The following is a 27,139-nucleotide window of genomic DNA, read 5'->3' on the forward strand; positions in this document are numbered from 1 at the left end:
TTTTAAGGAATTTTAAAGCATTCCCTAAACCCTTCCACTTTCCATTGCCTGCAGCTTTTCCCATCAGAGCTGTGATTTTGCACAGGCATTCCTATAAAGCACAACATTTCTGAAACATCACCTTAGTCTGCAAAAACACTCAGAACTAATTCTGCTGAAAAAGCTAACACAGTTAAAAAAAAAAAAAAAAAAAAAAAAAAAGAAAGAAAAGAAAGAAAGAAAGACAATTAAGAAGTTGTCTAGCATATTTTCCTTAAGCAAAAAGCCAACATTTCCCATTTTTTCCATTCCTCATGGTCATGTGGATGTCACCTCCCAGATATCCCAGCATACCCATCCAGGGCCTTCTCTGTGCCTCTCCAGATTCTTCCACATCTCATTTTATAGACAATTCTGATAACTAAAGCATTCCCATCCTCACCAAATCCTTCCTTAAAAACATTCACAGGGATGCCCTTCCAGAGTAATCCTTTTCCTTAAGATAAAGCCAACAGTCACATAACTCAGAGTTTTCCCTTCTGCAGGTACCAGAAAAGTTCTTCCACAAAGAGAATGTGTTTTCTTCAATAAAAAACTTTATTTTTAGACACAGTGGACACAGAGGATATTAACTTTCTTAACTAAAAGCTACATGGTTTGCCTGGCACAATGGATTTTTTTTTAATTTGCTTTACATGGAATTGCTGTGTACAATTCCTTTTCCCAGCAATACCTTCTTTTCCCCTAAAAACTGAAAAATCTGTACAAAAATGCATTTGGAAACCACATTGTGTGTTATGCAGAATGTTTAAAATGGAAAAAAAAAAGCCAGGTTTTTTTTTCCCACCAACAAGCAACAGCAGAATAATTAATGCATACCAAGTGTCCATGGGGAAGAAGAAAAGTCCAGGCATTCCACACAGCCCACTGCTCCTGAAGGGGATGTACAAGGGAAGAGTTTCCAGCCCCTCGTGACACTCCCAGCGCCTTGATCACTCAGCTATTGCCGACTTTGATGCTTCACAAGATGCCACTGGGCTGTTTCATTAACTCCTTTGCAAACCCTCCTTTTCATTTTCAAGCTGCCTTTCTCTTCATGATGATTTAGGGGAAAAAAAAAAGGGGGTTGTGCTTGGGTTTTTTAACCATCCCCATTGTGTGTCACATTTCAAACAATGTCCAATTCAGGCCTGGTTTCTTTGGGGTCAGCACCAACTTCCTGCACAGGAGCAGTTGTTTGATCCCCTTTCTCCTCGTTAACATCAAAATCTGCCCGTGCTGTTCATGCTTTATGACATGTCAAAGGAAAACACAGAGTATGAACAGTCAGCTTTTATCAGCTTTTATCAGCAAATCCTACTCTTTCCACTCTCACAGCCAGGCTTCAACTTCTGTCTTAAGAGCAAGAGCCACTGTTGGGTCACTCTCAAATCAGATTTTAATGTATTACCCAAAAAGAGAGATACCTCTGACTCCTGCACTGCTGCAAAGGAAAGGAAACAGTCCCACCAACAAGCTGAAGAGCTAAGACCGTTCTTCAGCATGTTATTACAAAACTACCCCTTTACAGTCACGTTCTTCATACTTATGGGGCACATAACCTTTCCTCCTTTGCCGGATATTTCTGAGGGCAGCTGCACCATCCAGCAGAACCCCAGAGACAAGGGTTTCCATGATTGTTGTCAGAAGTAGAGATGGGGAAATGTTCTGGTCCTCAGGTGTGATGTGAGAAAATAAAACATTGTGGTGTTACAACCTACAGTGAACTGCTGCCCTGTTTTCCACATCACACCTCCCAAAGGTCATCCTGACTCTTGGTGCGTAATCCAAGTGGGAGGTGGCTCTTACCTCTTTGCTTTAATGCTTGTAAGTGCAAAATTCTCCTCAGAAGCAAATTGTCAGCTGTTCCACTCCTAGAGTGGATGTGTCCCTTACTCCTAGAGTAAGGGATGTGTCACCTGAAAACCCAGGTACCAAGAGTGTGCTGCTCTCCATGGCTCCAGATCCAGTTCTGCTGGAGCCAGCCCAAGAGCCTCCCATGCAGTGACAAGTTTGGATGAGAAGCTGAAGGCTAAATCTGTAATGTCAATGAGCTTATAAAGAGAGGACTTCAGCTGTTCCCAAGAGTAAGGGATTCCACACTCAGAGCCTTACTGGGAAGAGGATGCTGCTGTTTGGAAGACACCAAAATGCAGACCCAACAGCCTCACTCACCCAAAAGGAATCTGAGCTGCTTCCCTGGGCAGTGGGGTGCAGGTCTCAGACATGCAGGCTGTGGTGGAGATGCCAAGAGGACAAACTTCACACATGTTGTCCTGGATTTCACCTAGAAGGGAGAAGCCCACAGGATTTCTCTCTGCACCTCTGGCTAAGGGCAGTTCAGCAGAGTCTTTGTGACCCAGTGTTTCCTTCAGACACCCTTCACCTCAGGCAGCAGCTCACACACTTCTGCCTTTCACGCAGGGAAAAAGCAAAAAGTGTCCTTGGCCACATCACACTCAGTGCCCACAGGGCACAGCCAGCGCTCCAACGGCGTGACCGACACCAGGGCGAGGACCTCAGGGCAACACAAGGACCGGGTTACACCACAAGAACCAGGTCCCTGAGATCAGCTCCTCATGGCCCCTGACGTGGTTTCCCCTCACGGCAACTGAGGTTGTTTCCCCGTAGTCCATGAGGCAGTTCCTTCACGGCCACCGAGGCAGGTCCCTCACAGCCCCTGAAGCAGTTCCCTCATGGCCCCCAGGCAGGTCCCTCATGGCCCCTGAGGCAGTTCCCTCATGGCCACCGAGGCAGGTCCCTCATGGCCCCTGAGGCAGTTCCCTCACGGCCACCGAGTTGGGTCCCTCATGGCCCCTGAGGCGGTTCCCTCACGGCCACCGAGTTGGGTCCCTCATGGCTCCTGAGGCAGTTCCCTCACGGCCACCGAGGCAGGTCCCTCACGGCCACCGAGGCAGGTCCCTCACAGCCCCTGAAGCGGTTCCCTCATGGCCCCTGAGGCAGTTCCCTCATGGCCACCGAGGCAGGTCCCTCATGGCCCCTGAGGCAGTTCCCTCACGGCCACTGAGGTGGGTCCCTCATGGCTCCTGAGGCAGTTCCCTCACGGCCACCGAGGTGGGTCCCTCATGGCCACCGAGGTGGGTCCCTCATGGCCCCCAGGCAGGTCCCTCATGGCCCCTGAAGCGGTTCCCTCATGGCCCCTGAGGCAGTTCCCTCATGGCCACCGAGGCAGGTCCCTCATGGCTCCTGAGGCAGTTCCCTCATGGCCACCGAGGCAGGTCCCTCATGGCCCCTGAGGCAGGTCCCTCATGGCCCCTGAGGCGGTTCCCTCACAGTCCCTGGTCTCCCCACTCGCCATCCTCATGGTGCCCCGGCAGGGATCCCCGCAGGACACCAAAGAGAAAGCAAAAGAAGGCATGGAGGAAGGAGACGGGAAGGGAAGGGGATGGGAAGGGGATGGGAAGCCGCCGGGCCGTGCGGCTCGGATTCCCTCAGTGCTTCCCACCCTCCCGGCCGGGCAGAGCGGGGAAGGCTTTGGTAGGGAGAGAGCTATGCCCAAAATCAGTAAAATACCTCAAATTGTGCCAAAGCAGCCCCTCAAAGCCTGAGATACCACTGAGATCCTGGCAAACCAACCCCTCAAAGCCTGACAAACCCCTCAAAACCTGACAAATCCTTCAAAGCGTGACAAACTCTCAAATTACAGCAAAACCCTCAAAGCCTGACAAACCCCTTAAATTGTGGCAACCCCCTCAAAACCTGACAAACCCCTCGAATCCCGGCAAGCCAACCCCTCCAAACCTGGCACAAACCCATACCTCAAAACCTGGCAAACCAAGCCCTCAAATTCTAGCACAAACCCCTGTAAACCTGGCAAAAACTCACCCCTCAAAGCCCAGAAAACCAAGCCCTCAAATCCTGCTAAAAATCCCTCTCAACCTAGCACAAACCCACCCCTCAAAACCTGGCAAACCAAGCCCTCAAATCCTGGTAAAAACCAACGAACCCCTCAAATCCTGGTTGGAGCCCCTCTAAATCTGGCACAAACCCACCCCTCAAAACTAGGCTTAGTGGACTAAGTTTGTGAACAAATGGTCTGAAAATAAGACTCAGGTTCTGGGCAGGTGCAGAACATTGCTGCTTAGGTGAGGGGTTTTGGGACAGGAGGGGTAGTGACTGAGGAAATGCTTAGTAGGATTCTGCAGGAATCTGTGTGACAGGAGCACTCCTTGAGGTTTGGGGTGACTCACATGGTGGGATTCACGAGAATATACAGAGTAAACATGAAAGGGAGTTCCTTGAGCTTTATGAAAAACCCATTTCTTCAGAACTATGTTAACCTTTCTCAGGGGTGTAAGTAGCTGCACATCCTTCAGATGGAGAGACCCACACAGAAGTTGCATACAAATGCATTTTATTGCTCTCTACACACACAGAGATGCATACACAGTATGCAGGTGAGCCATAGGGCAGTCCCGACACTGGGAAAAACACCATCCACCAGGAATTTGACCACTCAATACAGATAAAAATCATTATTATAATGAAAATGCTAAAAAAGCATAGCTTACACCCAAAATGTATAACATTGACAAATCAAGCCTGTTACCTGCTACTTTTCTTTAACATAAAGCAATAACATACTCTTTTTCTAAATTGAAAAAAGCATCAAATAGTAGAAATATTCCACATAGTTTCCTAACTCCTGGTCATCCCTCACACTGTATATACAGGACTATGAAAGGGCCATGGGGGAGAAATCCGAACGAAAACCAAACCCATTTTTGATGCTGCACAACTGATAAGCAAACAGAGGGAAATACTTTAACCAAGTGTGCATGAACCAAAGGGAATAAATTTATCCTCCGGAGTGACTGAGCCCACCAGAGTTGTCAGTCAAGCCAGAGCAAAGCTGATGGCTCTTACTGGGAATATTAGAGAAAATCTCCTACAGCAATTCCTGTCCATCACAACTGTAACATTTACAAACACCCTCCTTCATTCTGAAGACGTTGCCCCTGCCCGGGCAGCACTGCACCAGTGCCTACACAGCTTCAACACTAAACAGAACACCTCAGCTTTTGCCAGAGGATCCCAAAAAAGTCAAAAGCATGGCATTCTCTCGTACATAAATAAAACACGGGGGGAAATAAAATTCCCTACAGGAGAGAGGATCAGGGCTGAACTATCAGATGCAGTCAGATCCTTCCTCTGGACTGTCACAGGTCCGTGCAGTGAGGACTCCCCCGACTACCAGGGCCTCCAGAGAGGGCTGCTGTCCTTTGGAGAAACTTGTTTCAGGGCACTGGCGTTCCCAGGGGAGAAGGAGACCTCTGGAGCAGCTGACTGGCTCTTCTGGAAGTGGCTTAAAAGTTTGGTCTGTGTTTCAGTTCGGACTTTGTGGAGAGAGAGGAAATAGAAAGCTTCTTGCAAACATCTGGAATAGCCCTCTCTGAAGTCAAACTGTGAGCTTTTATGGAAGGATCCTGCAGCTAGAGAAGGGAAGAAAAGAGGGAGAGGGAAGAAAGAATAGTTTAGAACAGCTGTCCATGGCTCGAGATTCATACAACAGTGACAAATTTGCAGTAAAATGGAGACTGAAAGAAAGCTCCATACTTACTCTTCATCTGCAGCTGGCTCTGCTGCTTCAGGTAGCTGACAGTCATCTCCAGGATGTCAGCTTTCTCCAGCTTGGAGTTGGGCTGGTGCCTCTGGAACTCCTTCTCCAGGAGCAGTTTCAGCTGCTCGATGCTGCTGTTAATCCGGTCCCGGCGCATTTTCTCCACCACCGGCTTCCTCAGCTGTAAAAAGCAAAGGAAAAGAGACCTGTTATTAAAGGATCCTCTCCCTGACACTCCGCAGGGCTGTTTCTTGCCCACCACTGCTCCTCAACAGAGCGAGGCAAGGTCTCAGCTGGTGTAAACTGCTCTGCTGCACCTGCACTTACTTTGTTTTTCTCCTTTGGTGTCAGCAGGTTGTCGGGCTCCAAGAAAACGGTGCTGGGAGCCATCTGTCCTGAGCAGAGAGGTCTTGGAGTGGAATCCAGGAGAAACGTGTTGCTGGAAGCTGCCTGTCCCCGATATTTATACTGTCCGGGCTCGGGGCGAGTGTGTGGGTCTGCGGCTCGGTGGCGTTTCCCACACTCGCCAGCCAATCCGGGCCACGGGCAGCACAATGGGAGAAGCAGCTATTCTTGCATGCTCCAGTGGCAGTGAATAGCCCGCGGATAATGACCTTCTCCCAGATGAGCAGGTGGGGAGTGTGTGCTCCCTGAAAGGCTGGGATCAGAGTTACGTGTCAGGAGCTGGGAAAGAGCTGCCCTTCAAGGGGAAAGGCTGCTGACTAATGCCGCGGATCAATAGCATTCCAGGGGCAGCCCGGGGTTCACATGCGGGAGGAGGCAGGAGGAGGAGGCAGGAGGAGGTCAGCTGCCGATGGCGGGAATGCTGCTCCCGGGAGCGCGCCCAGGCACACGCTGCAGCAGGCACAAGGCACACGCCAGCAGCTCCTGGCGACCAGAAATTCCTCAAATCCACTAACCTGCTTTCCACAGTGAGCCACCTGTGCTTCTCCCACAGGTGACTCGGGCACCAGGTTTGCCCACGGGAAGCAGAAAACGGCTTTCCCTCTTTGTCTCACTGCAAATAAAACATTTAATTTTAAGTACTCTCGATAATTGAAAACATGTTCTGGTTTGATCCTTGTTCCCTTCCCTCAGAATCTTTTGCAGCCCTTTAGAAAACCCTCAAGCCAAGTCATAAGCACTTCATGTTTCTGTTTCCAAATACCTGCAAGACAAATACTTGTGGAGAAGGGTCTTGTGATTGTTTCAGGGTCAGTTCAGTATCACATGCTGCCTCTTTCTTCCTCCTCAAAACACATTTTACTCTAATTATTTTCGTTTAGTCTAGAAACAAAGGAAAACTGGGTGCAGAAGAGATTTCTATCCTCATAAACTCATCAGAAATCAAATTCCTGATTCCTCATTATTCTCCCCTGGGCCAGTTGCTGCGTTTGACGCACTGCCTGTGCTCAGGTGGTGCCTGCAGCTGGGAGAATTGACAGTCTGATAAAAACACAGCCAGGGATTCTTGCTGGAAAACTTGAACCAGATCTGCCAGCAATTTCTCCGTCAAGTAATGTCAGGGCTTATGTTTGTGGAGCTCTTACTGTAGTGAGTAAATAGCAGTTGTATTCACATTAATATATGTGTAGGTGTGTTCACCTTTACACTAATGTGTGTGTGAGGTCACACAGGGCCTTTAACGTGAACACCCAGAGCACAGGGACACATTTCTCTCTCACTCTGCAGCTCATTATGGGTGCACCAGGTAAGGCTTCAATGACCTCTTCCAGGCTCTGCTTTTCCATCCCTATTGTGCTGCCCTGAATGGGCTCCCTTCTCTCAGCACAGAGCAGCAGCTGTTGAGCTCCGGGTCTTTTATGTCAAGTTGTGGGAAAGCTTTTGTGACACCGTTTCACATGTTCTCCTCAAAGCCTGTGGATTATCTCTGAGCCCATGTAATGCCACCTCTGAAACCAATCTTGCCCTCTGTGCATCCCTCTTGGGGAGATTCCCTGAAACAGAAACTCAGGAGCTGGGACTCGTTTCTCAAACTCGTTAATTAAGCACATGAAGAAGAAAAGTGCCGGTCCTGTGATGGGCAGAGCAGTTTTGCTAGAGGCAATTGCTCTTTCCCTCTTGCTGCTTTCCTCTGATTCTCCACTCAGCACCCAGATAAAAACTACATTAATTCCACGGGAACAGTCATGTCAACTTTACCCTCCTTGCTCTTGGGAGTGGTTGTGCACTGGCAGAGTCAAGGGATCAGTGCTCAGAATTTCCTCTCCACCAGCATCCAAACTGACCCAGAGCCTGCACCTGAGGAGGCTGAATGCAAAATAATCTTCTGTGGCATTCTACTTCTGCTGGAGAGACTGGAAGCCCTACATACTGAAACTGGGTGTGATAATAAGAATTACAATATTCCATGTATTATTGGGAGGTAAATGTAGTAAAATGTCCCCTGGGTGGGAAACCCATTGAGGATCCTACATCCTTGCTCTGTCACACACAAATTTTAAAGAATTGGAAACAAAAACACGTATTTAAAACAGCTTTTTATTTTCTCTTTGGTTGCACAAGCTCTAAGGGGAAAAATTAGCCAATTACTGACCGAGTTGGAAGAGTTACTCAAATTAGATGCTCAATAACCCAAATAGATGCTCTGCTTTGGCTGGAAATCCTGAAGAAAGTGGTAACAAAAATTTCTCCCTATTATAAGGCTTGCAGAGTCTGTGGACTTCACACTAAGAAGAATGAATTTGGAATTATACATTTCCTACTCCAAACACATACACTGCTGGACAGAAAGCTCATTAGGATCCCAAAATACTAGATCTGTATATTTGAAACAGGGCATCAACAACAGCCTTGCCCCAGAATCCCTGCCAGATGTTAACTCTTTAGAAAGCCTTAAGGATGCTGCTGCTTTCCAAGTCTGGAGAGATGCTCCCTGCTCCCACTGCTTCCCTCCCAGTCCAGGCTGCCCAGATGGCCTTTTGGGAGCAGGGTTTCCCACTGAACACAAAGCAGAGCCAAGCACCGTTGCTAATGTGGTTTGTAGTTGGGCACACTTCCTTTGTGACAGGAGGGAATATAGTTAAGGAACGGTGTGGGAAACTCCCGAGTACACAAACTTCCACAGCAGTAAGTCATTCAGAACGGGGACCAGGGGCAGGGATGAACTGGGAACAGGAAAGACAGCAAAATGTGGGCTATTCAGTTAGTGCTGAGTCCTGCAGAGCATTCTGAGGTGGAAAATAAAGTGGGTCCAATCCCAAAGGCCTTACTGGGACCCACACTGAGGCCAACAGAGAATTTGGACTCCAATATTTGCTGTGCAGATTTCGTACCTCTGGAGCTATTTCCTGATCTCTGTAAACTTGTAAATACAAATTACCTCCACACCTATCTCTTGATTTATCAAAACCTAATCAAAATTTTAATTTTCTCCTGCCAAATACCAAAACAATATTCAGATCTGTTGTTTCTCATTTCTTTTCTCCACCTGGTATTGCTGGTATAAAACCTGATTGAGTTTTCTCAGCTCCCATAGCTCCACATGGGTCATACAAAACTCTTACAATACCATCATGGTCCACAGGAGTTGCTGCATATCCTGGGACGTATTAAACAGATTGGGGAGTTAAAGAGGCAAACAGGGGATATGGCTCAGAATTCTCAGCACAATCTGACCCACCTCTGCCACCTCTAGTGGGACAGTTGGCTGTGGCCTGACTGGTGGATGAGCAAGACTGTGCTCTGCAACTCCTTTCCCTGTCATTTCCTCCCAACCCTTCCCTGCTTTTCCTCCTAACCCTTCCCCACATTTCCTCCCTGTCCTTCCCTGTCCTGCTGCTTGGCTGGTGCAATTTCTGTCGGCCTGCACGGCTTCCTTCCCTTTTTTTTTTTTCCTTTTCCTCATGGTTTACTTTCCCTCCATGCAGGTTTTATAATCTGATTTTTCGATCTGTCACTCCTTTCCCCCCTGCCTGTCACAGGCAGATGTGGTTTGAGGACAGGGGTGTCTCAGAGCCCCACAGCCGTGGTGAGTGTGGAGTTCCCTCCAGTTTCCCACACTGCTCTCCCATTCAGGGCATTCAGGCGCAGGATAAAGGAAGTGTGCCATGCTACAAGCTGAATTAGAAATGGTGTTTGACTTCCCTTTGTACTCCACAGAAACCTTGCTCTGGGCAGACCATCTGCATAGCCCTCACCGTGGAGAAAACCATTGATCAAGGCCTGTCAGCCCAGCTGGGGGAACTTGGGAAAGTAATTCCTTGTGCCACTTCAGTTCTTTAAGGGCTTAACATCTGGCTGGAGGGGGAGGCGACAGTTGATGGTTTAACAGTCTTGCTTCCTTTCAAGTTTGGGATGCTGTTTTGATCCCAGATAAGCCTTTCTGAAATCCTGATTTTAATAACATGGAAAGCATCCAGAAGAGTAGGAATAATGCACTGGCTTTGCATTTTCAAAGTGCTTTACAAATACCAGCTAATGAATTCTCAGCGACCTCCTCCGTGGGTGAGGATGTATTATTAGCAGTGTTTTACAAAGGCGGGAAAATGAGGCTGAGAGGAGAAAACCAAGATTTCAAGATTTCAAACAGCCTACAAGTCGCAGGCTTCTATGGGCAAGAGGTTGTTTGAGACATCTGGTTTACAAAAATGCTCGGCACCCACTTTTGTTTTAATTAGCTTTGGCATCTCTGAATGGGACCAGCTCCCTTGCTTGTGGGAGGACTTGGATTTCCAGGCTGGACCACACTCACAGCCACACACCACCCAGATAAGCAGACAGCAAAGTTCTCCTTTGCCCTCAAGTGCAGCAGTGGAGTTTGAAAATGTTATTTAGTATAATTTTTCTAAGCCTATGAAATAGCTGGAAAGGAAGATAAACTCAGTTCCCCAAACAGGAAATACTTATTGTTGTGTTCAACAGAAAATAACTCCATCTCTTCAGAAAGTAAACTCAGTTTTAATTTGCTTATTCATACCCCTGCAGACCTGCAGCTGTGCTTAGTCCCTGGGCAAGTCTGTCTGTCAGCACGATGGAATTCTGCTCAGCTGCTTCCCAGCAGGTGTGGTTATCCTGGGATTGGAGCTCCTCAGGAAGGGGATGCAGTGTGCCCTGAATTACATGGACTCCTGAGGGAATATGAGGAAATCTGACAATGTGCCTTGCCCTGTGGATAGAGATGAGGGCACCCAGCCCTGCCCATGGCCTGGCAGCTCATGTGTACCCCTCTGCCAGTCCTTTGCCTGGCTCAGGATCAGGTTATCCACTTCCTGGAAAACCCTTCTTGCTTTTATCAGACACCCTCTCTTCATTCTGCTGCCAGCTGAGCGTGGCAAAGATGTCTCCAAAACCCACCTGCCTGGCAGGGTAGGATCTCACAGGAGCCCTGGGACACTTTCCCCAGACACATGTCCATTGTGCTCTGCAGCTGGTGACTGACAGCTGCCAAGCACAAGAAAATGGGTTCCAGTGTGAGCTTACACCCCAAAACTCACCTCAAAAGTCGGGCTGAGCTCAAGGGAAGGGGAGAAATCCACTGGGGCATAAGGGAGAGTCAGCTTCAGGTTATAGACTTGTTCCCAAGGCAGGGAAAATCAAAGGAGGCTCAGGGGACACTCAGCTTCTGAGTGATTAAATATCTGCCCCATGCAGATGGGATTAATTGCTGCTCCTGTCAGGATCCTGCCCTCCTGTCTGGCACGGACACACCATTCCTCTCTCATTAATGACAGTAAGTGGTTGCTGGGACCAGACTTCAGGAGCCACATTCCCTATTCCCAGCCTGCTCTGCTGAAATATCCTCTCTGCAGGATACCTGCTCCCTGCCAAAAGCTTGGCAAGCACTGTTTGCTGAGTCTTGTGACTTCTATCAGGAGACCCATAATACTTAGGGCCTTCAGCAGGACTTCACATCCAAGCCTCATAATTCTGTAAAGAGAGAAAATTTATTCTATCAATCCAAAGTCCAAGTGCTCAGTAAAAAAAAAAAAAAAAATCCATCAAAATGCTTTTATTTTTATGGGAAACATCAAATTGTTTTTGTTAAACCTCTGTGATGTTCAGCCTATTTCTTGGTTCCCCAGAGTCCAAATTTTGATATTTGAAAGGCTGGCAGCACTGCCAGACCCGCAGAGGTGTGGAGCCCATTGTAAGAGCTGGATGCCACCATCTCCCAAAAAACCCACCCAAAAGCAAACAATGACAGAAGTGCATGAACCCAGCAGCTCCTGTTTGCTGTCCCCACTGTATTGTCAGTGACAGGCTGTTCCCTCCCTTGGCCAGGGCAGGGGAGGTGACTGATGGGGCGTTCCAGAGGACTTTCAGGGAGCTCCCAGCGAACACAGCACTATCCAGGGTGCTTGGGAGAAACCTCAAACCCAGCTGGCAGCACGTGGGAGATCCCTCAGCCCCATCCCAGAGATGGGGACCAGCAGCATTTCCAAAATCCCCGGTAACTCAGCACTGAGCTCCGTGAGCCCCGGGAAGGAGCGGAAGGACAGGATCCATCCCGTGGGTGTTTTATCCTGGTTTGGAAGGAGGAGGGTGGTAAACACAGAACATGGTGGCTCCCGCCAAGCCTGCTCCCAGGGCAATGTGTTCCTTTTAGACATAATTGATTCCTGCCATCAGGCACCAGCCTGCTCTCCCCCAGGGTCAGCGCTTTCCCACATCCAACCCCATTATCCCACAGACCATGCCTTTTGTACAACACACTCCAGCTATTCATGTGCAAAGCAGCTGTAATCCCCAGACCTTTCAGAGTCAATATACCAGGAAATAATAAATCCCTCTTGTGCACTCTTGAATATGCCGAGAGGTGACTTGTGGGAATTTCAGCTGGACAGAAAAATAATAAATTCTACTTAATTTTTAATTATTTGTGATACTCACTGTAGAAGGACTATGTCATTGTGGCATGACTACTTGGGGGTCACCACACAAGCAGCTATAGAAATTGCTTTTGCCTCTAACAACCCTAAAAATGCAGATCAAGTTGTCTCACATGTTTCTTAATGATCAAAGTCCACTTTCCTTCACTCAGGCACCTGGGAATGGCAGTATATTAAACATTCTGGATCTGAAGAAAAACTAATTAAAAGAGGTTAAATCTGTGAAGAATGTACTTTACAGTATTAAGACCCCTTTTTGAGTGGGTTCTGATGTCTCAAGGAGGCAAGATAATGCCATGTTAATGACATTTAATGGAATATTTCATACAACAGTTCTAATAACAACATAACCTTTTCCCCTGGAAGAGGCAGATTTCCCTCGACTCCCACTCCATTGGTTCACATGCAGAGTTCTCTGTGGGAACAGAAGCCAGTCCTGAATAACAAGTTTTACATGGTTACATATTGCCTTCCAGCCAAACATTTTTTATACAATTTGCTGTGTAGAATGTCATGTCACTGAAAGACCCTGAGTAGAGCATGATAGGCAGGATTAGGGTGAGGGTTGGGGTTAAGGGCAGGGGCAGGGTTAGGGCTGGGAGAAGGGCTCTTCATCTGAGACACCAAAGGAAGCAGTGGCTCCTCAATTAAGAACAGTCAGAGGATCATTAGGGGTCACCTCAAACAGGTAGTTCCTTGTCTTTTCACACCTTGGCCAAGAACATCCAGGGAAGAAGTTGTGAGAACATGAGGTGGTGAAGGGTTGTGCTAACACTGCAGGGATTTGTGGTGCTGAAATCTGTGTACCTCAACCATTAGATCAGGTCCACCCAGCAGCGACAGACAGACCCGGTAGTTTACCAGGGTTCATCATTTTGAATAGCATTCAAAGATAACATTTCCCACCCAGGTGTGTCTGCCTGGGACACTGGCAGTGTTATTGCTGCCACCGGCACATTCCCCATTAAAGTGAGATCAGAGCTGCCTTGATCCTGACTTCCCTCCATTTCCCTGGGTAAAAAAGCTTTCACAGCACTGCTCTCAACAGACAGGGAGAAGAGGCCCTCTCAGCACCCCCAGCACTGCTGCTCCTCCACTCTGCTCCCTGAGGTGCTCCCAAGCGATGCCAGAATAGCACACAGGCCACCTGAGCCCCATTCCTGCCTCTTACCACAGGCACAGGGCAGCTCCCAGTTCCAAGAGGGCCCTGGGAAGAGCTCAGCACCACTCTCCCATTTCCCACAAGAGCAAACTGAGGCACAGTAGAACAAACCAGAGCTTGGGATAGCCTAAGCTTCAGCTCAGCATTCCTGCAGCCACCCCTGCATGAACCGGTGTCCCTGCCCTTGTCGCCCCTTTCTCCCCATACACAGGATCCTGGAGAAGCCCCTGGATAGTGAAACGTGCCCATTTCAGCCTTCCTGGGTGAAAAAGCCACAGAGTTCATGGTGCCCCAACAGAAGCACAGCTCCACAAAGGGGTTATTAGCGCCAGGCTGTGTGGGTTTGGATTTCTCTGCCTTTCCCATACTCTTCCCCCATTGATAACATTTCTTGCTGGGACAATAGAAGTGTGCCTTGCAACTACTCCCAACATTAGTGACGGTGCTTGAGCCTGAATGATTTAAAGGGAAAGAATCCAACTCCCAAAAGACCATCTGGCTATCAGTTCTAATACAGCAATAAAGGTCAGGGCTTCTCAGGAGTTGGGAAAAATATGGTTTTTGACACTGAAGAGTCTTCAACCAGCTTGGTCCATGCCTACCTGTCTGGCAGCATGGCTCCCCTGCTAGGAAAGGGATAACCCAGGATACCAGCTCCTAGAGAAAGGCCAGCCAGAGAACCCAGGAAAACAGGCAACACCTCATTAAAGCTGGCAGAAGCTGAGGCTTGGTCTCTGAGCTGTGTCTTATTTTGTATCATAATCCTTTGCCTGCTTCAAAGTGTTCATGAGATGTCTTGTCTCCTGGCTTTCCCACAACGCAGGGAATAAAGGGCTCCAAGGACAACATCTGCCCTTCACAAAGAGCTGAGTCCATTCAGGCTGCTACAAAGAGTCCCACAGCAGTGACACCTCCCTCCTTCCTGTCAACTGCCCATTACCCCCGGGCTCCATTGCAGCATTTCCAAGCAAGAAATTCTTTGGCTTTCTTACCTCACTGCACACTTCCCTCCTCCCTTGCCATGCCCAGATGCTCGGAGGAGGAGCACACCTCTGCCTGGAGCACCCCAGGCTGGACCTACACATGGCAGGATAGGACGCAGCACAGCTTTCCCCAGGTAGCTTCTGGGTTATTTTTTGTGCTGCCTTAAGGGCTGTACCCAAGCAGATATTTTACTCACAATACAAAATTAGAACTGACCTCCAGTGCCCTCACATTTTCATTCTTTTTCTGGCCTTTATCACAAAACAAATGGTTGCTTAATTCATCCTGGCATTTCCATGCAGATACAAGCAAGCAGCAAATTTTCCAGATAAAAAATGGAGTGAGGATGACATGCTGAAGGTTGCACAGCGAGGCAGGTACATGGTGTCTGAGATCTGACATTCAGAGCGCTCACCAGGTCAGAACTAAGCACACCTGAAACCTCAGCGAGAAGCAGAACCAATCTTACTGAGGGCCAAAGATGGGCCTCGGCCGCTAAATCCCATTCATGGCCCACCTCTGGTTTCCCAAGACTTCCCAGGATTCTGGGTTGAGCCTCATGCTATCCTTTAGCCCATCTTAAACATCATTCCTGAAAATGTCTGTTTGGAATAGATAAGAAAAAGGAACAGCAAGAGCTACAGGGTGACTCTGCATGGCCCAGCTCTGCTGGGAGGTGTGGGCTGTCCTTAGTGGGGACAGTGGGAACAGTGGGACAACGGGCTCACAGAGTCCTGGTGTGTTATGAGGAAGAGAGAAAGTGGGGTTACAGTTCTCTGGTTATTCTTGCTGTTGATCCAGCAACCATTTAGAAATGTCCTGCAAAGAAACCTGTGGCCACACTTCGGGTCACCCATTAAAGTGCAATGACTGGATGGACACACACACACGCACACAGATCTCCCCCAGGCTCTGGGATGGGCAGAGATGTCCCTGGGGCTGTTGATTTGAACTCTAGCAGGGCTTCCCTCCTTTTCCCACCTTCCCCCAAAAGCGTGCCTCCTCCACGCCACCACAGTGCCTGGCACATGCGAGGCTCAGGAATGCCATTGATCCCAGCCCAACCAGCTGGAGGGTCGGGTGCTTTCCCAGCTCCCCACGCCACACACTCCACCAGCAGCGTGGGCAGAAGGTTATTCTCCCCGGGGCTTTGGCAATCAATGTACCATGCACTAATGGATGCTTCCTCTATTGTCCCGCTGCGGGCCTGGATTGGCTGCGGGGCTGTGGGAAACACCGGCGATCCCGACACTCACGTATCTGCCCCGGCTCGCCGGGTATAAATAGAGGCAGCTGGGAGCTGCCAAAGCATCTCCTCACGCTCGGCACAGCAGCTGGCTGGGGTCTGTGCCCAGGGCTGAGCGCTCGGAATGGCTCCCAGCAATGCTCTCATGATCCACATGGAGGAGAAGCTGCTGCCAAAGGAAAAGAATAAAGTAAGTAGAGCCCCGGAGGGGATGGGAAAGGCTGGCCTACCCCTAGCAAATAAATATAACATGGGAGAAGAGGGGGAAGTGGTCTGGGAGAGAGCAAATATGTTAAAGAGAGATAAGGGGGATTATATAGATTTTTAAAAATTAAAATGAGTGGGGACTGAGTAGACAGCATCACACAGCTCTCCTGCCAAAAAAAAAGCATCTTTGAAGGTGGGTGTATCAGGGCATCAGAGGGGAAATTGGGTCAGGTCTCACCAAATCCCTGATGATCTGCTCCCTCTCTCACAGCTGAGGAAGCCGGTGGTGGAGAAAATGCGCCGGGACCGGATTAACAGCAGCATCGAGCAGCTGAAACTGCTCCTGGAGAAAGAGTTCCAGAGGCACCAGCCCAATTCCAAACTGGAGAAAGCTGACATCCTGGAAGTGGCTGTCAGCTACCTGAAGCAGCAGAGCCAGCTGCAGGACCAAAAAAGTGAGTGCAGAGCAGGTGTTGCACACCTGGACCTGCTGCCAGGGCTGTGCCCTCCCAGACACCCCAAGGCGAGCAAGGGCTGGAGCACCCTGGCCCCAGGCACATGAAAGTCACTGCACAAATCACCACTGCCCCATGTTTTGGTCGTGATTTTAACCCGCTGCATTTGCTTCTCTTTCAGCGTTCATCCACAAGAACCCAGAGCAGGACTTTAACAGCGGGTACCTGCGGTGCCTCAAGGAAGCGATGCACTTTCTGTCCTACTACGAGCCCAAGAAGGAGACCCAGGTCCAGCTGATCAAGCACTTCTGCAAGGCTCAGCTGGGTGCAGATGCCTCGTACTCTCCAGCTCTGCGTGGCTCCCCCCTCTCTCCCTGTGTGTTTCCCAGAAAACAGCCTGCCCAGAAGAGCGTGGCTGCTGCTCCGACCATCTGGAGACCCTGGTAGACCTGATGAACTTTATTCCCACGTTTTGCTACAAAAACTAGAGGGACCTGTGGTTTTTTAGTTCCTCTTTGAAGTAGGAAACATTGCTTTCCAAAGGTGGGAGGAGGGGGCGGTTATTGTTTTTCTGTCACCAGAAATGAGGGTCGCTGGGTGGTTTCCCTTCATAGTGAAGGACTCTGGGTGTATCTTGCAGCAAATTTGTTGCTTGTATTGGTGGCTCCTGGCCAAAGACAGGACCAAGTTCTGTGGTGATTTAGAGAGTAAATGACCTTTGGCTTCCATCACAGGCTGCTGAGCCTATGGCTGTCAGTTGAAATCTTTCTGCTGCCTGCCTGGGTCACAGGTTCAAGTGCTCCATTGTCTCTAGATAATGTATTGACCTTCCTCAAGAAGGAGCCCTTTGGAGGATGTATTTTGTATCATAAGGAGAGGACTGAGCCTTTCCCTTTTGAGTGAAAGATGTTATTAAGAAATGCTGATTCTTCTGAAGCTCCTCTGCTATTTTTAGTATCCTTCTTACAGAAAGTTGTGATGATCACAGAGAGCTCTAGGGACAATTCTCTTCATGTCACTTTGTGCTGCTCTCATTTGAGGGATAATTGGTGCCTTTTGTAAAGGAAATATCTCTGCTATACCTTAAGGAAAAGGGGGAGGAAGGGAGGCAATAAGTACTTTATAATCATCCACTGAGCATGCTAGGGGGTTAAAAAGCTTTTATAAAGTTGTGATGTATTCATCCTGTGTGATGTTCAACTTGCATGTCTTCACTGTACAGTACAATAAAAATGGTTTTAGTCATTAATGCTTTGCTTTGGAATGATTAAAAGGGCTGGCACTGCTGGACTGGGTGCCTGCAGACTCTCCTGTGGCGGGGAAGCCAGCAGGTGTCAGTTCTGAGCCCTTCATGCCAATACATGAATTACATCTGTGAAATCCCTTTGGCAGAGCTGGATTTCAGATCCTGTAAGGAAGCAACCTCTGGAAAAATTATCAAAAATCAAAATGGAAGTGAAATTGAAGTGAGGTGCTGAGAAGTGTCAACCTTTCAGATTTCACAACGACCTATTCAGCCTCCAATAAATCACTCATTCCACAGCCACTTCATTTCCCCCAGTAATTTTTCCACCATGCTGAGATCAGCCTTGTGCCTTCTGCCTGTTTGGAAGGGAGTATTGTGCAAATTTCCCAATAACTTCCAAAGAGTTTGGCACCTGCCTCAGCTTGGGGATCTTTGAAGCTACCTGCAATGGGCTGAACTAATTTTTGCTGTCTAAATTTTATGACACAAATTCTGTTAGGCTCCCGTTACTGAAGTGAAATTAGCCCACATTTGGCTAAAAGTATAGATAGGAGAGACTGAGAAAGCACTTCCTCTCCTAAATTATTTCCTTTTATTTTACCCTCTCTTCAAAATAAATCTGCACAAATAATCATTTCCCAAAACTATTCTCTAACCACCGTAATTCACTGGTTTGGGCTTATGACAGGGGACACTCTCCTTCCTCCAGAGATACAGGAACAGCATGAAACATATTTGGTCAACAATCCAACTTTCCTCAGACTCCTGGAGAGAGGTGCCCTTGAAAATCTGCATTTCAAGCACACAGGGTTTGCTCCCAAACAAAAGGAAACACTGAATACCTGATCTTGTCAAAAGCATGGAGCAACCTGAGATCTGCTCAGCTGACAGATCAAACTGCATCCAACACTGAACCTGCCCAGTCCTCGATGGGTTTGTGGTGAAATCCTCTGTTAACCACGCAGAAAGGCCCCAAAAGCCAAACAGGGCTGTGCTGCTCTGCCTCATTTTGGGCCGTGGATCATTTTGGTTTTATTTGTGCACAGGCTCGTTGAGTGCTCCTCTCTGCCAGTGCAGTGCAAGAGTGGGTTTGGTACAGGTCTCTACCAGGGCTCCAGATTTATTCTTCCTAATGAACTGCTACATAATTCACAAGAGATATTTTTGGGTTTTATGGTTGCTTAGTGAGCTTGAAGAAGTCACTTCAACCTCGCTGTACTCAACTTGTCCTTGCCAATTAGCACAGGCTTCTGAATCCCAGCAAAACTCCAGCTGTTGTCCATGCCTGTGGGGTTTTAAATCAAGTCTAATTAGGGTGGTTTGGGGGAGTTCAGGCTCAGCTGGAGTGCCATGTGCCCCAAAGCCCAGCCCAGCCTGATGCGCACTGCTGGGAACACAGCCACACGTGGCGCGGAACAGGCTGCTGCTCTTCTGGGGGTGGGATTCCACCCAAGGAAAGCACGTTTGAGGGTCACAGCTGGCAGCACCTCTGCAGGTTGTATAAAAAATGAGTGTAAGGAGAGAAACAGTGAATGCCTCCTCCCTGGGCACTGGGAAAGGACCAAACCCCATGGGAAAAGCTGCTCTTTGTGGTCCAAGGAGTCAGACCCACCGTGGTGCAAGTGCTCCCTTTCTGCTTTCCATCAAGGCCAGACTTGCCCCTCTGGGCTTTAATTTGCCAATTACCCCAGAGCTAAAAGCCAGACCTCCGGCCTGCGCAGCAAAGGTTATGTTTACAATTTATTAATTATTATCACTTCTCATAATTAAACGCAAAGCTTCTTGCGGGTCCTCGGGCCCCTGGGGTGACTCTCCCCTGCTCCCAACACATTCCCACCCTTAGGGAAGATGTTGTTTATTATGCTGATCCCACAGCTCAGGAATACTCTCCTGACAAAGCCCCTATTAACCTCAGAGTGTGGGCCTGAGTTTCTCGGAGTTTCCCACACTTTCTTCCCTATTTAGGGCATTCAGAGGCCCACAAAGGAAGCGTGCCTCACAACAGCCCACATTAGTGACGCTTTTTGGCTCCGCATTGTGACGACCAGCAATTCCTGTCCCGATGGACCATCTGGAGAGCTATTTTCCCAAGGAGCACATTGATCGATCAGTATTATGCGAAGGCCCTTTTAAAACTTGGGAACGTTATGCTCTTTGACATTAAATAGGTGTCTCAAGAGGGGTTGTCAGAATGATTTTAAACCATTTAAGGAAGGCACAGGGGAAAAAAAAAAAATTAAAAATTGTAATTATTTCTCTAAAAACACCATCAATGGCATCTGGGAGACAGGCTGGCATGCGTGTAGGAAATGGTCTAAAATAAAAATGCTCTAAAATCGGTGAGAGCCATCGAGCTGTGTGCTGGAAGCACAGCCACAGAGGTACAGGACACTGGTTTTTAAATCTGCATGACACAGAAATTCTGGGTTTCCACACTCTTTGCTGGTAGTCCACCCTCCTCCAGACCTGTTGCTCCATTGCAACACTCTGAGTTCCCCTCCATGGAAAATCATGGATCAGGTGGGCTTAGGAGGCTGACTATTGGTATCACAAGCAGTAGCAGCTTTTGTGCAAACTGTGTGTGGAGTAAATTACACCTGGGCTGAAACCACCACCCGTAAACCAGGAGCAGAAAGGCCCAGCAGCAATTCCTCAGGGTGGAGGTCCTCCAGCTGCTCTGATTTATGGATTGTCATGGACACCAACCTAAAATGACGGTCTTGGGGTGGCTGGATCCTTTCCTGGATCCTCTGGGGCTGTTCCTCAGCTCACAGCAATCCCACAGGTTCCCAGCACAGCTCAGGGTTAGCAGGGAGCAGCTCCAGTTGGAGATGATGAACATGGGAAAAGCCAGGGCTCCTGTCTGGCATTGCTGGGCTGTAAGGATGGGCAGGGACAGCCCCTGGCAGGTTGTGATTTTGGAAACAGCATCTTCATGATGCAACTCAGGGTTTGGTGGGACTTACAGAGGAGCAGCCTCTGCCCACAGCATCTCCAGGTCTCATAACCCCCTCCAAAAAAAGGGAATTATTGTGTCCTGTTGTTCAGTCAACTCAATGTTTGGCAGTTCTGGGGATTTGTCTGTTTTAATCCTTCATTCCCAAACCAGGGAAAATTGTGTCTCTGAGCCTCAGACAGCCCAACTTTCTGGCTCTGCAGCAACAGTCCAAGGCACAAACTCCTCCCAAGGACATGGAGCACAAGGACGAGGATTTGGATCACAAACACATTTCAGGGGGACAGACTGCTGCACCAACAGTGGGATTTTTAAAAAAGACCAAACAGAGCAAACTAATTACACACTTTTAACAAAGACTAAATGGACTTCCTACAGCAGAGGATGATTTTTCCTTACTGAAATCCTTGCAGGAAGTGCACTCTGCATTCCATAAGCAATATACTGTAGGGACAGCCCAAGTCCAGGCAGTTTATTATTCACAACCACCTGTTGGGAAATGCTGTCGCCATTAAGTTTTCAGGTCTTAATAACCAAACCAACCAGGGGGAATATTTGCTTCTCTTGCCCCGCAGCAGCACACAGAGGGGGCGGATGAGGCAGGCACGGGGAAGTGGAAGATTTGTGGAGGGGACGGGGAGGTTTGGGAGCAGAGCGCGGTGGCGTGCGCTGGCAGCGGGGCAGGGTGCCTGGTTCCCCATTCCCATCGGATGGAGCGAGCCCGCAGCTCCCAGGATTTCCCATTCACGCTGTTAAATGCCGACAAAAGAAGTGTGCCTGGGAGGGTCCCGGGGAGAGCCCACGCCTGCGGCACCATCTGCCCGGCCCTTCAAGGAAGGGATCAGGCTTTAATCATTGGGAGCTGGTTTAGCCCTTTGGAGGCCGGGGCATTGTGCTGCGGACAGCGTGGCATTATTTAAAACCGCTCATTTCATATTTCCAGGGCTGAAAATTGGGTCAGAGCTGCCCTCCCCTCTCCCCGTGCCCGCGGCTGCCGCCAGCATCCTCCTTCCTTCCCATACGGTGCGCGGCAGGACCTGCTGTCCCTTCATCCCACGCGGTCCCGGGAGGCATCCAGAAAATCCCGTGCTTCACTTCCCTCTGCAGTAACAGCACAAGCACATGCATGTTGGATTTGACTTTTTTTTGACTTAGAGATGGGGCAACTGAGAGGCAGTTTAAAGATTTTTATACTGTTTTTGTCTTATGAGAAGGGTGAGATACGACAGATGTTGTAATTTATGTTATTATAATTTATAAAATTATAATAATAATTTATGTTATTATGATATTAGAAGTTAACTATTTTTAATTACAATACACTCTAAGCGTTTCTTAGCCTATTAACTTTAACCACACCATACTATAACTACCTTAAAACTAATAATCTAAAATTACCCTTCATAAGTCCTCCTACAATACATCTTTCATAATTCTACTTCTCTAAAATATCTAATCTTATTTAAAAAACTATCCTTTAAAACTTATTTCTAATTCAATTTTTCCCCTAAAAAATGTCTATCCTATTATATAATATTTCTAAGTCAATATTTTGTATCTCAAAATTTACTTGCAGATACACACTATATAAACCTTCTACCAAATTTTAAGAATTTTCTACAAATCCATTTCCCACACATGCAGCCAGGGATAGCCCCAGCTCCAAGGAATACTGCAGATTACAAGCTGACAAAACAATTCAGTGAGCTGATTTTGAATGGCACTCGTGGTGTTCAGTTACAGTTTTTGACAACCATCAAGAATTAAAATTGTTTTACCCTAAGTAATCCATCTAAACTTAAAGTGTCTTTGGGCTGGGAAGGGAATACACCTGGCTTATGGAAATCCACGAGGATCCAGGCAGTGAAAAAGGCTTTAAAATCTTCAGGTTAATAATGGATTACAGGATCATCTTCTGCAGCATTGCATCCTTTTATTCACCAGCCCTCTGTGTGATGGGACACTCTGCTGTCCAGGTATCCACGGGCACAGGTTTGGCCAGGGGAGGGATGCTGAGGGCAGGTGGAACTGGCTGCCTGCCAGGGAAATCAGAGGTTTCCTGTCTGATTTTGAAAGGCAGACACAAGAAATAAGCAGGTTTTTCATCAGTGTTGTAGTTGTAAGGAACAGGTGTTCAAAAACTGCATGAGACCTCCCATGCCTGACTGACAGATCCTGAACATGACTGGGTTTGTACTGGGTTGTGCTGGAAGGGGGCAGCAGACCTGAGCTGGCAGCTTAAAACAGCCTGGGGAAAAAAAAAATATTGCTACAAGGCAGCTCAAATCCAGGATCCTGCCTGGTCCTTTCTCCTTCATTACAGAGCTGAGAAATCCCAAGACTGAGCAGAGTCACAGGAGGGCCTCACTCCTGTGGTACATCCTGCAAATGGGATCATATAGCAAAATAATAGTCAAGAATTGACTTTTCCTTCCCTCTCAGTTGTCTGTAAACGGGAAATATATTTAGGTGGAGACTCAGGAACAGTGAGGCATTTACAAAGTGGCATGAAATTAAAGAGGACATGTTTGGGAAAGACATCACAATCATGACATGTCACGGGCTGCCGTAGGAAAGCCCAGATTACCCAAACAAAAGCAAGGGAGAGCTCTGGGTATAACTTACAGAGGGACTTTAAACAATACATAGGAAAATATTTCAAGTTACATGTTTGAGGGGCTCTTCCCTCGATTTTAGTCCGTCGTTGCCTGAAAATTATCTGGTACTGTATTCATCTAAGCACGGTTTAATGTTAATGAAAGGGTTTAGTCCCTCTAATTCTGCATCTTTCCCTTTTCAACCTCTCTTTGGGGCGCAGAGCATTATCTCTTCCTGGGATCAGTCTTCTGTGCTTAATTTCAACACAGCCTGGGAAAAGGCAGCGCATTGAGATGTTGACGCTCCCAACATCAGGCAGAAGCTGGATGATAATGACGGCCAACGCTTTCCCACGTTCCCTGCCCAGCGCCGCGATGCCAAACCCTATTGTGTCCCACACTCCCCAGCCCACCTGCTCCTTTGGGAGCGGGGTATTATCCCCAGGCAATTCACAGTCAATTTGCCATGCTGTAATGGATGCTTTCCCATTGTCCCGGGCACGCATGGATTGGCTGGCGACTGTGGGAAACTCCGACTCGCTCCGGACCCAGACTTTTGTAATGCGGCCCCTGCGTATAAATAGGGCAGATCCCGGCTGCCTTCTCCACTCCGAGCTGAGCAGCCCTTGGGATAGCGCTGCTCTCTCCCTGGACATCCCATCGCCTGGAGGGAAGCGCAGGGTGAGTACCCGAGAGCCGGGAAGGGCCGCACCTCTGGGGTGTAGAGCTGGGGAGGGGAAGCCTCGCTGCTCGCCTTTCCTCACCTTCCCTTCTGTGTTACAGCTCGGCAAGCCCGGATGGGATTTACAGCAGCTGGAACTGTCTGGAGAAGGGATTTCAGAGGCACCAGCCCAACTCCGAGCTGGGGAAAGGCGAAATCCTGGGCGGATGGCTGTGAGCGACCCGGGGTACGGGCGAGGTGAGTGCTGCCCATCACATCCCCCATCCCTCTCTCTGCCTTTTCCTTCGGGAAAAGCTCCAGCCGGCGCTTCCCCGTGTAACACTTCTCTCCTCTGCTGCCCTTTCAGCCCTTGCAGCCCTTGCCAGGAGCCCGCAGCGGGATGATCCCGACTGGCAGTGCCCCAGAGCGGCTCTGAATTCCCGGGGAGCCGAGCTGCCACTCGCGGAGGTCACAGGTGGCACCTGGGGACTCTGCTTCTTCCTCCGCACCAGCCTCCCGCAAAACCAGGAGCGCCGAAGCGATGCCAAAGCCTCGGGAGGCACTGGCAGTTGACGATTCCGTGATTTTTGGGCGTTTCCCGTGTTCCAGAGGAGACCATGACTTGCTGTACAAGTCGCCCCCGCTCCTCTCATGAGTAGGGAAGAATGTTTCCCCTTTGCAGGTCATTGCTCTGCTTGGATGTGAGCTCTCCTTCTCCCAGAAGGACTGCAGCGATCCCACGGCGTGGAGAGAAAGTTGTTCTGAGGGAATGTGAGCTGTCTCCTCCTGCTGGGAGGGCTGGAGGGGCCGCTGGGCTGTTCTCAACCTCTGCGAGGTTGTCCCTGTACTTCTGCTGGGAAAGATGTAACCCCTGGCACGGTCAGAATTCCCAAAAGCCTTTTCCTCTGGGACTCCTCGGGGTCCCAGGGCATCCCCACTTGGAATGTGTCTCACTGGACACATTTGGGAATCTGGCCTTCCCACGGTGGCACGAGGGGTTCTATAATATTTATAGTCTGTACTGAGCACGCTCTGAGAATGGTTAAACCATCTCCCAAACTATGTAGAGGAAATTCCTCGGGATGTCTTGCTCACGAGCCAGGGGTGTTTGTGAGGTTCAGGATGCGTGTGTGCCTTTTGTGAAGGCAGGAGCTCGTTTTTGTGTCCTTATAGGACTGAGAGTTACAGCTGTGCTGTCCATTGTAAAAGAAATGTTTGTCAAAGTCTTTCATGAAAGGCAGGTGTATAAATTATATTTATTTTTGGTACCCTTTTGCCAGGGGAGAATGGGAATTTGTTACTGTCCTTGGAGGATGTTATGATGTGTTCTGTGCAAGCTGCACCAATGTATGACAGAGTTATCCTGAGCGTCAGAAGTTGCAGAAACTTTTAACGGTCAAAAATAAATAAAAATCTGCTTAATCAATCCAAAGTCATTCTTTTTTTTAAGTAGTTTTTACAGCTGGTTTCCCTGTGGTGAACTGACATGAGACAGATTCCAGCGAAAGCAGGGATATTCAGATTTGACACCGAATTTCCCCACCAGTTCTGTGTCCATCGGGACCTCCGCAGTGCTGTGCTCGGGAATATCAAACCCCAGCTCTCTCAATGTGAGACAGAAATAACAGCACGCCCGAGCAGCCAATTCTCTGGGAATTCAGAGCCAAGGAAGATCACTGCAAGGCTGAAAAAAATCATGGAATGGTTTGGTTGGGAGGGACCTTAAATATCACCTAATTGCAACCCCTTGTGACAGGCAGGGACACCAAACACAGAAAGTACTTTTGATTAAGAGATAAAGTTTTCCAAGGCACCTCAGGCACAATTCACATTCCTGGGGATGTGTCCGGGTCACAAAACACTTGGAAACACGCAGGGGGTTTAAATTCAGGAGTTTGCCTATAGGGGACATGCGTGTGGCTGCTCCGTGGCTGTGTGGCTGTATCGGGGTTCTGGACACCCGTGAGCTACCGGGGATCCCCCCCCGCTCCCCCCGGGGGTCTCTCTGCCCTTCCCGAGGGTCTTTCTGCCCGTTCTCCCCAACCCTTCTCGAGGGTCTTTCTGCCCGTTCTCCCCAATTCTTCCCGGGGGTCTCTCTGCCCTCCCCCGGCGGTCTCTCTGCCCCCTTCCCCAATTCCCCCCGGGGGTCTCTTTGCCCATTCCCCTCCATGTTTCACCGGGGGTCTCTCTGCCCTCCCCGGGGGTCTCTCTCTCCATCCCCCCGAAGTTCCTCCCCCAGGGTCTCATCGACCCCACCAGGGGTCTGTCCTTGTCCCCTCCCACGCTCCTCCCGAGGTTTCTGCCCCGGGGTCTCTCCCCGTCCCTCCACGCTGCTCCCGGGGGTCTCATCGCCCCCTCCATGGGGTCCCCCTTCAATTTCCCCCGAGGGTCTCTCCGCCCCTTCCCCCCGAGTTTACCCCAGGGATCTGTCTGCCCTGCCCGGGCGTTTCTCTCCAATTCCCCCCCCCACCCCGGGGTCTCACCGACCCCTCCCGGGATGTCCCCCCGTTCTCCCCGGGGTCTCACCGACCCCTCCCGGGATGTCCACCCGTTCTCCCCGGGGTCTCACCGACCCCTCCCGCGATGTCCCCCCGTTCTCTCCGGGGTCTCACCGACCCCTCCCGCGATGTCCCCCCGTTCTCTCCGGGGTCTCACCGACCCCTCCCGCGATGTCCCCCCGTTCTCCCCGGGGTCTCACCGACCCCTCCCGCGATGTCCCCCCGTTCTCCCCGGGGTCTCACCGACCCCTCCCGCGATGTCCCCCCGTTCTCTCCGGGGTCTCACCGACCCCTCCCGCGATGTGTCCCCGTTCTCCCCGGGGTCTCACCGACCCCTCCCGCGATGTCCCCCCGTTCTCCCCGGGGTCTCACCGACCCCTCCCGCGATGTCCCCCCGTTCTCTCCGGGGTCTCACCGACCCCTCCCGGGATGTTCCCCCGTTCTCTCCGGGGTCTCACCGACCCCTCCCGCGATGTGTCCCCGTTCTCCCCGGGGTCTCACCGACCCCTCCCGCGATGTCCCCCCGTTCTCCCCGGGGTCTCACCGACCCCTCCCGCGATGTCCCCCCGTTCTCTCCGGGGTCTCACCGACCCCTCCCGCGATGTCCCCCCGTTCCTCCCCCGTTCCCCCCGAGTCAGTCCCTCAGGCCCCGCCCCCGCCGGTGGGCGGGGCCGGCG

General features: G+C 49.6%; 2 protein-coding genes across 3 annotated transcripts; one reads left to right on the forward strand and one right to left on the reverse strand.

The window, feature by feature from the left end:
- Nucleotides 1-4,376: 4,376 nt before the first annotated feature.
- Nucleotides 4,377-6,403, reverse strand: LOC137461976 (transcription factor HES-5-like). Its single transcript, XM_068171865.1, has 3 exons — nucleotides 5,927-6,403; nucleotides 5,600-5,780; nucleotides 4,377-5,471 (listed from the first exon to the last, which is right to left on the reverse strand). The coding sequence occupies exons 1-3, from the start codon at nucleotides 5,987-5,989 to the stop codon at nucleotides 5,230-5,232; spliced, it is 486 nt and encodes a 161-aa protein (XP_068027966.1). The 5' UTR covers nucleotides 5,990-6,403; the 3' UTR covers nucleotides 4,377-5,229.
- A 9,280-nt stretch (nucleotides 6,404-15,683) lies between these two features.
- Nucleotides 15,684-17,750, forward strand: LOC137461689 (transcription factor HES-5-like). 2 transcript variants are annotated; one of them, XM_068171374.1, is made up of 3 exons: nucleotides 15,684-16,032; nucleotides 16,321-16,519; nucleotides 16,686-17,750. In XM_068171374.1, the coding sequence occupies exons 1-3, from the start codon at nucleotides 15,967-15,969 to the stop codon at nucleotides 16,949-16,951; spliced, it is 531 nt and encodes a 176-aa protein (XP_068027475.1). In that variant the 5' UTR covers nucleotides 15,684-15,966; the 3' UTR covers nucleotides 16,952-17,750. The 2 variants fall into 2 exon arrangements, with proteins under 2 accessions (XP_068027475.1, XP_068027476.1); XM_068171375.1 differs by having other exon boundaries at nucleotides 15,712-16,032; nucleotides 16,321-16,504.
- Nucleotides 17,751-27,139: the final 9,389 nt, after the last annotated feature.

Source organism: Anomalospiza imberbis, chromosome 23 (assembly GCF_031753505.1).
Source record: "Anomalospiza imberbis isolate Cuckoo-Finch-1a 21T00152 chromosome 23, ASM3175350v1, whole genome shotgun sequence".
NCBI lineage: Eukaryota > Metazoa > Chordata > Aves > Passeriformes > Viduidae > Anomalospiza > Anomalospiza imberbis.

Coding starts and splice junctions, on each gene's coding strand:
- LOC137461976 (XM_068171865.1), bottom strand. CDS start 5,989: ATGGCTCCCAGCACCGTTTTCTTGGAGCCCGACAACCTGCTGACACCA. Junction 5,781..5,926: donor CACCAAAGGAGAAAAACAAA/GTAAGTGCAGGT, acceptor TGCTTTTTACAG/CTGAGGAAGCCGGTGGTGGA. Junction 5,472..5,599: donor GAGCCAGCTGCAGATGAAGA/GTAAGTATGGAG, acceptor TCCCTTCTCTAG/CTGCAGGATCCTTCCATAAA.
- LOC137461689 (XM_068171374.1), top strand. CDS start 15,967: ATGGCTCCCAGCAATGCTCTCATGATCCACATGGAGGAGAAGCTGCTG. Junction 16,033..16,320: donor TGCCAAAGGAAAAGAATAAA/GTAAGTAGAGCC, acceptor CCTCTCTCACAG/CTGAGGAAGCCGGTGGTGGA. Junction 16,520..16,685: donor AAAAAGTGAGTGCAGAGCAG/GTGTTGCACACC, acceptor CTTCTCTTTCAG/CGTTCATCCACAAGAACCCA.